This window comes from Rhinichthys klamathensis, unplaced genomic scaffold (genome assembly GCF_029890125.1).
Source record: "Rhinichthys klamathensis goyatoka isolate OS25496 unplaced genomic scaffold, OSU_Roscu_1.1 h1tg000574l_1, whole genome shotgun sequence".
Taxonomy (NCBI): domain Eukaryota; kingdom Metazoa; phylum Chordata; class Actinopteri; order Cypriniformes; family Leuciscidae; genus Rhinichthys; species Rhinichthys klamathensis.
Genome location: NW_026607038.1, coordinates 250,001 through 262,006, shown reverse-complemented (window position 1 = coordinate 262,006; position 12,006 = coordinate 250,001). Strand labels below are relative to the sequence as shown.

Sequence of the window (12,006 nt, the reverse complement as noted above, 5' to 3'; positions counted from 1 at the left end):
TAACTATATTCTCCGGATCGGCTGCGGTTCGGGATCATAACTCTATAGTCTCCCGGATCGGCTGCGGTTCGGGATTTAACTCTATATTCTCCGGATCGGCTGCGATTCGGGATCATAACTCTATACTCTCCGGATCGGCTGCGGTTCGGGATTTAACTCTATATTCTCCGGATCGGCTGCGGTTCGGGATTTAACTCTATATTCTCCGGATCGGCTGCGGTTCGGGATTTAACTCTATATTCTCCGGATCGGCTGCGGTTCGGGATCATAACTCTATATTCTCCCGGATCGGCTGCGGTTCGGGATTTAACTCTATATTCTCCGGATCGGCTGCGGTTCGGGATCATAACTCTATATTCTCCCGGATCGGCTGCGGTTCGGGATTTAACTCTATATTCTCCGGATCGGCTGCGGTTCGGGATCATAACTCTATATTCTCCCGGATCGGCTGCGGTTCGGGATTTAACTCTATATTCTCCGGATCGGCTGCGGTTCGGGATTTAACTCTATACTCTCCGGATCGGCTGCGGTTCGGGATCAGACCGGCCGAATCGAGTGAAAAGACCAAAACTTAAAAGTACAAAAATTAGAGCTTTTAAGGAAAGTGCTTTAAGGTTCAGTTAGTGATATAAATATATAATCAACAACAAACTAAAATCTGTGTGTACAAGAAGAGCGGGGAAGTGCTACGCGTTGGTATCATTCAAATGGTTGTAAAGTGCAAAAAGATTTTGGCAACAGTCCGTCTTACAATGTCTAATATTTAACGTCGTAAAGGATTAAACAGATTATAACGCATCACATTCATCATCAAAAAGGTTCCAAAATAAATAAGTAAAAGGAAGAGGAAATGTTAAAGTCACACACAGAGCCTGAGCCACATCGAGGCCGGATCGAACCATCCTAGTGTGAACGGGAGATTACTGGGAGTTTGTACTGGGAATGAAGCTTATTAAAGACTGAGACGTCCGGTTATGAAGAGGCGTCTCATGAACACTGTGTGTGTGTGTGTGTGTGTGTGTGTGTGTGTGTGTGTGTGTGTGTGTGTGTGTGTGTGTGTGTGTGTGTGTGTGTGTGTGGCGTACAGGATCTCGGGCCGCTCCTAACACGTCTTGTTCGCGGTGGAGCCGAACTTGCCGTTCTTGGGGATCTTGTTGCTGGAGCTCTGCGGCGCTTTCTGCTCGTCTCCCGTTAGCAGAGCCTTAATCTCCGACGGGATCTTGCCCTGATCCATGGCCAGACACCACTGCTTATACTGGGAGACAACAGACACACAGTCAAACACCACTGCTTATACTGGGAGACAACAGACACACAGTCAAATCACGGCCAGACACCACCGCTTATACTGGGAGACAACAGACACACAGTCAAACACCACTGCTTATACTGGGAGACAACAGACACACAGTCAAATCACGGCCAGACACCACCGCTTATACTGGGAGACAACAGACACACAGTCAAACACCACTGCTTATACTGGGAGACAACAGACACACAGTCAAATCACGGCCAGACACCACCGCTTATACTGGGAGACAACAGACACACAGTCAAACACCACTGCTTATACTGGGAGACAACAGACACACAGTCAAATCACGGCCAGACACCACTGCTTATACTGGGAGACAACAGACACACAGTCAAACACCACTGCTTATACTGGGAGACAACAGACACACAGTCAAATCACGGCCAGACACCACCGCTTATACTGGGAGACAACAGACACACAGTCAAACACCACTGCTTATACTGGGAGACAACAGACACACAGTCAAATCACGGCCAGACACCACTGCTTATACTGGGAGACAACAGACACACAGTCAAACACCACTGCTTATACTGGGAGACAACAGACACACAGTCAAATCACGGCCAGACACCACTGCTTATACTGGGAGACAACAGACACACAGTCAAACACCACTGCTTATACTGGGAGACAACAGACACACAGTCAAATCACGGCCAGACACCACCGCTTATACTGGGAGACAACAGACACACAGTCAAACACCACTGCTTATACTGGGAGACAACAGACACACAGTCAAACACCACTGCTTATACTGGGAGACAACAGACACACAGTCAAACACCACCGCTTATACTGGGAGACAACAGACACACAGTCAAACACCACTGCTTATACTGGGAGACAACAGACACACAGTCAGATCATGGCCAGACACCACTGCTTATACTGGGAGACAACAGACACACAGTCAAACACCACTGCTTATACTGGGAGACAACAGACACACAGTCAAACACCACTGCTTATACTGGGAGACAACAGACACACAGTCAGATCACAGCCAAACACCACTGCTTATACTGGGAGACAACAGACACACAGCCAAACACCACTGCTTATACTGGGAGACAACAGACACACAGTCAAACACCACTGCTTATACTGGGAGACAACAGACACACAGTCAAATCACGGCCAGACACCACCGCTTATACTGGGAGACAACAGACACACAGTCAAACACCACTGCTTATACTGGGAGACAACAGACACACAGTCAAATCACGGCCAGACACCACTGCTTATACTGGGAGACAACAGACACACAGTCAAACACCACTGCTTATACTGGGAGACAACAGACACACAGTCAAATCACGGCCAGACACCACTGCTTATACTGGGAGACAACAGACACACAGTCAAACACCACTGCTTATACTGGGAGACAACAGACACACAGTCAAATCACGGCCAGACACCACCGCTTATACTGGGAGACAACAGACACACAGTCAAACACCACTGCTTATACTGGGAGACAACAGACACACAGTCAAACACCACTGCTTATACTGGGAGACAACAGACACACAGTCAAACACCACCGCTTATACTGGGAGACAACAGACACACAGTCAAACACCACTGCTTATACTGGGAGACAACAGACACACAGTCAGATCATGGCCAGACACCACTGCTTATACTGGGAGACAACAGACACACAGTCAAACACCACTGCTTATACTGGGAGACAACAGACACACAGTCAAACACCACTGCTTATACTGGGAGACAACAGACACACAGTCAGATCACAGCCAAACACCACTGCTTATACTGGGAGACAACAGACACACAGCCAAACACCACTGCTTATACTGGGAGACAACAGACACACAGTCAAACACCACTGCTTATACTGGGAGACAACAGACACACAGTCAAACACCACTGCTTATACTGGGAGACAACAGACACACAGTCAGATCACAGCCAAACATCACTGCTTATACTGGGAGACAACAGACACACAGCCAAACACCACTGCTTATACTGGGAGACAACAGACACACAGTCAAACACCACTGCTTATACTGGGAGACAACAGACACACAGTCAAACACCACTGCTTATACTGGGAGACAACAGACACACAGTCAAACACCACTGCTTATACTGGGAGACAACAGACACACAGTCAGATCACAGCCAAACACCACTGCTTATACTGGGAGACAACAGACACACAGCCAAACACCACTGCTTATACTGGGAGACAACAGACACACAGTCAAACACCACTGCTTATACTGGGAGACAACAGACACACAGTCAAACACCACTGCTTATACTGGGAGACAACAGACACACAGTCAGATCACAGCCAAACATCACTGCTTATACTGGGAGACAACAGACACACAGCCAAACACCACTGCTTATACTGGGAGACAACAGACACACAGTCAAACACCACTGCTTATACTGGGAGACAACAGACACACAGTCAAACACCACTGCTTATACTGGGAGACAACAGACACACAGTCAAACACCACTGCTTATACTGGGAGACAACAGACACACAGTCAAACACCACTGCTTATACTGGGAGACAACAGACACACAGTCAAACACCACCGCTTATACTGGGAGACAACAGACACACAGTCAAACACCACTGCTTATACTGGGAGACAACAGACACACAGTCAAACACCACTGCTTATACTGGGAGACGACACTGCTTATACTGGGAGACAACAGACACACAGTCAGATCATGGCCAGACACCACTGCTTATACTGGGAGACAACAGACACACAGTCAAATCACGGCCAGACACCACCGCTTATACTGGGAGACAACAGACACACAGTCAAACACCACTGCTTATACTGGGAGACAACAGACACACAGTCAAATCACGGCCAGACACCACCGCTTATACTGGGAGACAACAGACACACAGTCAAACACCACTGCTTATACTGGGAGACAACGGACACACAGTCAAACACCACTGCTTATACTGGGAGACAACAGACACACAGTCAAACACCACCGCTTATACTGGGAGACAACAGACACACAGTCAAACACCACTGCTTATACTGGGAGACAACAGACACACAGTCAGATCATGGCCAGACACCACTGCTTATACTGGGAGACAACAGACACACAGTCAAACACCACTGCTTATACTGGGAGACAACAGACACACAGTCAAACACCACTGCTTATACTGGGAGACAACAGACACACAGTCAAACACCACTGCTTATACTGGGAGACAACAGACACACAGTCAGATCACAGCCAAACACCACTGCTTATACTGGGAGACAACAGACACACAGTCAAACACCACTGCTTATACTGGGAGACAACAGACACACAGCCAAACACCACTGCTTATACTGGGAGACAACAGACACACAGTCAAACACCACTGCTTATACTGGGAGACAACAGACACACAGTCAAACACCACTGCTTATACTGGGAGACAACAGACACACAGTCAAACACCACTGCTTATACTGGGAGACAACAGACACACAGTCGAACACCACTGCTTATACTGGGAGACAACAGACACACAGTCAAACACCACCGCTTATACTGGGAGACAACAGACACACAGTCAAACACCACTGCTTATACTGGGAGACAACAGACACACAGTCAAACACCACTGCTTATACTGGGAGACAACAGACACACAGTCAAACACCACTGCTTATACTGGGAGACAACAGACACACAGTCAAACACCACCGCTTATACTGGGAGACAACAGACACACAGTCAAACACCACTGCTTATACTGGGAGACAACAGACACACAGTCAAACACCACTGCTTATACTGGGAGACGACACTGCTTATACTGGGAGACAACAGACACACAGTCAGATCATGGCCAGACACCACTGCTTATACTGGGAGACAACAGACACACAGTCAAACACCACTGCTTATACTGGGAGACCACAGTCAAACACCACTGCTTATACTGGGAGACAACAGACACACAGTCAGACACCACTGCTTATACTGGGAGACAACAGACACACAGTCAGACACCACTGCTTATACTGGGAGACGACAGACACACAGTCAAACACCACTGCTTATACTGGGAGACAACAGACACACAGTCAGATCACAGCCAAACACCACTGCTTATACTGGGAGACAACAGACACACAGTCAGATCACAGCCAAACACCACTGCTTATACTGGGAGACAACAGACACACAGTCAGATCACAGCCAAACACCACTGCTTATACTGGGAGACAACAGACACACAGTCAGATCACAACCAGACACCACCGCTTATACTGGGAGACAACAGACACACAGTCAAACACCACTGCTTATACTGGGAGACAACAGACACACAGTCAGACACCACTGCTTATACTGGGAGACGACAGACACACAGTCAAACACCACTGCTTATACTGGGAGACAACAGACACACAGTCAGATCACAGCCAAACACCACTGCTTATACTGGGAGACAACAGACACACAGTCAGATCACAGCCAAACACCACTGCTTATACTGGGAGACAACAGACACACAGTCAGATCACAGCCAAACACCACTGCTTATACTGGGAGACAACAGACACACAGTCAGATCACAACCAGACACCACCGCTTATACTGGGAGACAACAGACACACAGTCAAACACCACTGCTTATACTGGGAGACAACAGACACTAGGGCTGCAACGATTAGTCGACGTTGTCGACAACGTCGACAATAAAAATTTGTCGACAAATATCTTTGTTGTCGAGTAGTCGTTTGATCTCACGTGACCTAATGTAAGGGCCTGCAATCCCGCGATTTGAACGCTACGGCGCTGTAGCGCTAGAGTGTAGTGCAGCCCTTACAAATGCTATTGCGGTAGAAGAGAAAACAGCACGAATTATGACAGTGCAAACGAATCCGAACTAGCAAGGTTTAGGTTTGGGAAAGTTTCACAAAACTTCAAATCAAGAATGCTGTCGTGTGCAATTTTCACGGGAGCACAACATGCATGTTGGAGTGCAAGAGGAAACATCCCGGCAAAAGAGGAGCCGGTGAGAAGTGAGTGTTCTCCAGCTGGAGCTTACTAACCAGCGGCAAATCTCTCTTTATTAGAGAATGTAATACTACTAATAATAATATTATCAATAGTAATATAATTACAGTAATGTGATGACTTATTTTGTATAGAGTAATGCTTGATTGAGCTTAGGAGTCAGGGCTGTTTTTATTATTGTAACACTATTAGTATATTAGGTATTATTATAGTCTTATCACTTGCCTGTATTTTGTTCAATAATCATGAAGACTTACAAAACGAGATGTTATATCCTTCCTATGACATAGGAAGAATATCATGGCAGTTACTTTATCATACTATAAATTAAAAGGTGAATGAGAACGTCTCTGTCAGCTCAATTGTCATGTAAAAAAAGATTGTAATTTTATAATTATAATAATTGTTTGCAGATTAATATTTTACCATTCTTTGTGTCCTGAAGTAAATGTCCCTTTTTCTGTTTCAGTTCTAAGAAAAGCAGTGGGCCTATTAAACAATGCTTAGAGAGCATTTGAGTGTGATTTGAGTTGGACCGAAATCTGAAAACTTAAAGAGAATGACCTGTTTAGTTGGCTCAAAGTTCATTAAAACAACTATTTCAAAAGCTGAAGTGATTTTCTTTTTTTGTATTATAGTTAGAATATGTATAACTCAATGTTTTAACTAATTGGAAAAGCTGAATAATCGTTCCAAACTTACTGATTAGTCTGCGAAATAATCGATGATTAGTCGATTAATCGTTCTAATAATCGTTAGATTAATCGATTATCAAAATAATCGTTTGTTGCAGCCCTAACAGACACACAGTCAAACACCACCGCTTATACTGGGAGACAACAGACACACAGTCAAACACCACTGCTTATACTGGGAGACAACAGACACACAGTCAAACACCACCGCTTATACTGGGAGACAACAGACACACAGTCAAACACCACTGCTTATACTGGGAGACAACAGACACACAGTCAGATCACAACCAGACACCACCGCTTATACTGGGAGACAACAGACACACAGTCAAACACCACTGCTTATACTGGGAGACAACAGACACACAGTCAAACACCACTGCTTATACTGGGAGACAACAGACACACAGTCAAACACCACTGCTTATACTGGGAGACAACAGACACACAGTCAAACACCACCGCTTATACTGGGAGACAACAGACACACAGTCAGATCACGGCCAGACACCACTGCTTATACTGGGAGACAACAGACACACAGTCAAACACCACTGCTTATACTGGGAGACAACAGACACACAGTCAAACACCACTGCTTATACTGGGAGACAACAGACACACAGTCAAACACCACTGCTTATACTGGGAGACAACAGACACACAGTCAAACACCACTGCTTATACTGGGAGACAACAGACACACAGTCAAACACCACCGCTTATACTGGGAGACAACAGACACACAGTCAGATCACGGCCAGACACCACCGCTTATACTGGGAGACAACAGACACACAGTCAGATCACGGCCAGACACCACCGCTTATACTGGGAGACAACAGACACACAGTCAGATCACGGCCAGACACCACCGCTTATACTGGGAGACAACAGACACACAGTCAGATCATGGCCAGACACCACCGCTTATACTGGGAGACAACAGACACACAGTCAGATCACGGCCAGACACCACCGCTTATACTGGGAGACAACAGACACACAGTCAGATCATGGCCAGACACCACCGCTTATACTGGGAGACAACAGACACACAGTCAAACACCACCGCTTATACTGGGAGACAACAGACACACAGTCAAACACCACTGCTTATACTGGGAGACAACAGACACACAGTCAGATCACGGCCAGACACCACTGCTTATACTGGGAGACAACAGACACACAGTCAAACACCACTGCTTATACTGGGAGACAACAGTCAAACACCACTGCTTATACTGGGAGACAACAGACACACAGTCAGACACCACTGCTTATACTGGGAGACAACAGACACACAGTCAGACACCACTGCTTATACTGGGAGACGACACTGCTTATACTGGGAGACAACAGACACACAGTCAGATCATGGCCAGACACCACTGCTTATACTGGGAGACAACAGACACACAGTCAAACACCACTGCTTATACTGGGAGACCACAGTCAAACACCACTGCTTATACTGGGAGACAACAGACACACAGTCAGACACCACTGCTTATACTGGGAGACAACAGACACACAGTCAGACACCACTGCTTATACTGGGAGACGACAGACACACAGTCAAACACCACTGCTTATACTGGGAGACAACAGACACACAGTCAGATCACAGCCAAACACCACTGCTTATACTGGGAGACAACAGACACACAGTCAGATCACAGCCAAACACCACTGCTTATACTGGGAGACAACAGACACACAGTCAGATCACAGCCAAACACCACTGCTTATACTGGGAGACAACAGACACACAGTCAGATCACAACCAGACACCACCGCTTATACTGGGAGACAACAGACACACAGTCAAACACCACTGCTTATACTGGGAGACAACAGACACACAGTCAGACACCACTGCTTATACTGGGAGACGACAGACACACAGTCAAACACCACTGCTTATACTGGGAGACAACAGACACACAGTCAGATCACAGCCAAACACCACTGCTTATACTGGGAGACAACAGACACACAGTCAGATCACAGCCAAACACCACTGCTTATACTGGGAGACAACAGACACACAGTCAGATCACAGCCAAACACCACTGCTTATACTGGGAGACAACAGACACACAGTCAGATCACAACCAGACACCACCGCTTATTCTGGGAGACAACAGACACACAGTCAAACACCACTGCTTATACTGGGAGACAACAGACACACAGTCAGATCACAGCCAAACACCACTGCTTATACTGGGAGACAACAGACACACAGTCAGATCACAACCAGACACCACCGCTTATACTGGGAGACAACAGACACACAGTCAAACACCACTGCTTATACTGGGAGACAACAGACACTAGGGCTGCAACGATTAGTCGACGTTGTCGACAACGTCGACAATAAAAATTTGTCGACAAATATCTTTGTTGTCGAGTAGTCGTTTGATCTCACGTGACCTAATGTAAGGGCCTGCAATCCCGCGATTTGAACGCTACGGCGCTGTAGCGCTAGAGTGTAGTGCAGCCCTTACAAATGCTATTGCGGTAGAAGAGAAAACAGCGCGAATTATGACAGTGCAAACGAATCCGAACTAGCAAGGTTTAGGTTTGGGAAAGTTTCACAAAACTTCAAATCAAGAATGCTGTCGTGTGCAATTTTCACGGGAGCACAACATGCATGTTGGAGTGCAAGAGGAAACATCCCGGCAAAAGAGGAGCCGGTGAGAAGTGAGTGTTCTCCAGCTGGAGCTTACTAACCAGCGGCAAATCTCTCTTTATTAGAGAATGTAATACTACTAATAATAATATTATCAATAGTAATATAATTACAGTAATGTGATGACTTATTTTGTATAGAATAATGCTTGATTGAGCTTAGGAGTCAGGGCTGTTTTTATTATTGTAACACTATTAGTATATTAGGTATTATTATAGTCTTATCACTTGCCTGTATTTTGTTCAATAATCATGAAGACTTACAAAACGAGATGTTATATCCTTCCTATGACATAGGAAGAATATCATGGCAGTTACTTTATCATACTATAAATTAAAAGGTGAATGAGAACGTCTCTGTCAGCTCAATTGTCATGTAAAAAAAGATTGTAATTTTATAATTATAATAATTGTTTGCAGATTAATATTTTACCATTCTTTGTGTCCTGAAGTAAATGTCCCTTTTTCTGTTTCAGTTCTAAGAAAAGCAGTGGGCCTATTAAACAATGCTTAGAGAGCATTTGAGTGTGATTTGAGTTGGACCGAAATCTGAAAACTTAAAGAGAATGACCTGTTTAGTTGGCTCAAAGTTCATTAAAACAACTATTTCAAAAGCTGAAGTGATTTTCTTTTTTTGTATTATAGTTAGAATATGTATAACTCAATGTTTTAACTAATTGGAAAAGCTGAATAATCGTTCCAAACTTACTGATTAGTCTGCGAAATAATCGATGATTAGTCGATTAATCGTTCTAATAATCGTTAGATTAATCGATTATCAAAATAATCGTTTGTTGCAGCCCTAACAGACACACAGTCAAACACCACCGCTTATACTGGGAGACAACAGACACACAGTCAAACACCACTGCTTATACTGGGAGACAACAGACACACAGTCAAACACCACCGCTTATACTGGGAGACAACAGACACACAGTCAAACACCACTGCTTATACTGGGAGACAACAGACACACAGTCAGATCACAACCAGACACCACCGCTTATACTGGGAGACAACAGACACACAGTCAAACACCACCGCTTATACTGGGAGACAACAGACACACAGTCAAACACCACTGCTTATACTGGGAGACAACAGACACACAGTCAAACACCACCGCTTATACTGGGAGACAACAGACACACAGTCAAACACCACTGCTTATACTGGGAGACAACAGACACACAGCCAAACACCACTGCTTATACTGGGAGACAACAGACACACAGTCAAACACCACCGCTTATACTGGGAGACAACAGACACACAGTCAAACACCACTGCTTATACTGGGAGACAACAGACACACAGTCAAACACCACCGCTTATACTGGGAGACAACAGACACACAGTCAAACACCACTGCTTATACTGGGAGACAACAGACACACAGTCAGATCACAACCAGACACCACCGCTTATACTGGGAGACAACAGACACACAGTCAAACACCACTGCTTATACTGGGAGACAACAGACACACAGTCAAACACCACTGCTTATACTGGGAGACAACAGACACACAGTCAAACACCACTGCTTATACTGGGAGACAACAGACACACAGTCAAACACCACCGCTTATACTGGGAGACAACAGACACACAGTCAGATCACGGCCAGACACCACTGCTTATACTGGGAGACAACAGACACACAGTCAAACACCACTGCTTATACTGGGAGACAACAGACACACAGTCAAACACCACTGCTTATACTGGGAGACAACAGACACACAGTCAAACACCACTGCTTATACTGGGAGACAACAGACACACAGTCAAACACCACTGCTTATACTGGGAGACAACAGACACACAGTCAAACACCACCGCTTATACTGGGAGACAACAGACACACAGTCAGATCACGGCCAGACACCACCGCTTATACTGGGAGACAACAGACACACAGTCAGATCACGGCCAGACACCACCGCTTATACTGGGAGACAACAGACACACAGTCAGATCACGGCCAGACACCACCGCTTATACTGGGAGACAACAGACACACAGTCAGATCATGGCCAGACACCACCGCTTATACTGGGAGACAACAGACACACAGTCAGATCACGGCCAGACACCACCGCTTATACTGGGAGACAACAGACACACAGTCAGATCACGGCCAGACACCACCGCTTATACTGGGAGACAACAGACACACAGTCAGATCACGGCCAGACACCACTGCTTATACTGGGAGAC

General features: G+C 45.8%; 1 protein-coding gene across 5 annotated transcripts in view; it reads right to left on the bottom strand.

Moving 5' to 3' along the window:
• Positions 1-747: 747 nt before the first annotated feature.
• crebl2 (cAMP responsive element binding protein-like 2) overlaps positions 748-12,006 on the bottom strand; it is a 13,571-nt gene continuing 2,312 nt past the window's right edge. The window contains exons 3-4 of one of the 5 annotated variants that reach the window (XM_056239939.1): positions 1,084-1,255; positions 748-1,026 (exon numbers count right to left, since the gene is read on the bottom strand). In XM_056239939.1, the coding sequence (XP_056095914.1) occupies positions 1,103-1,255 (153 nt within the window). In that variant the 3' untranslated portion in view covers positions 748-1,026; positions 1,084-1,102. Of the gene's footprint in view, positions 1,031-1,083; positions 1,256-12,006 lie in introns of all 5 variants that reach the window. The other 4 variants (XM_056239940.1, XM_056239937.1, XM_056239942.1 and 1 more) reach the window with 4 other exon arrangements.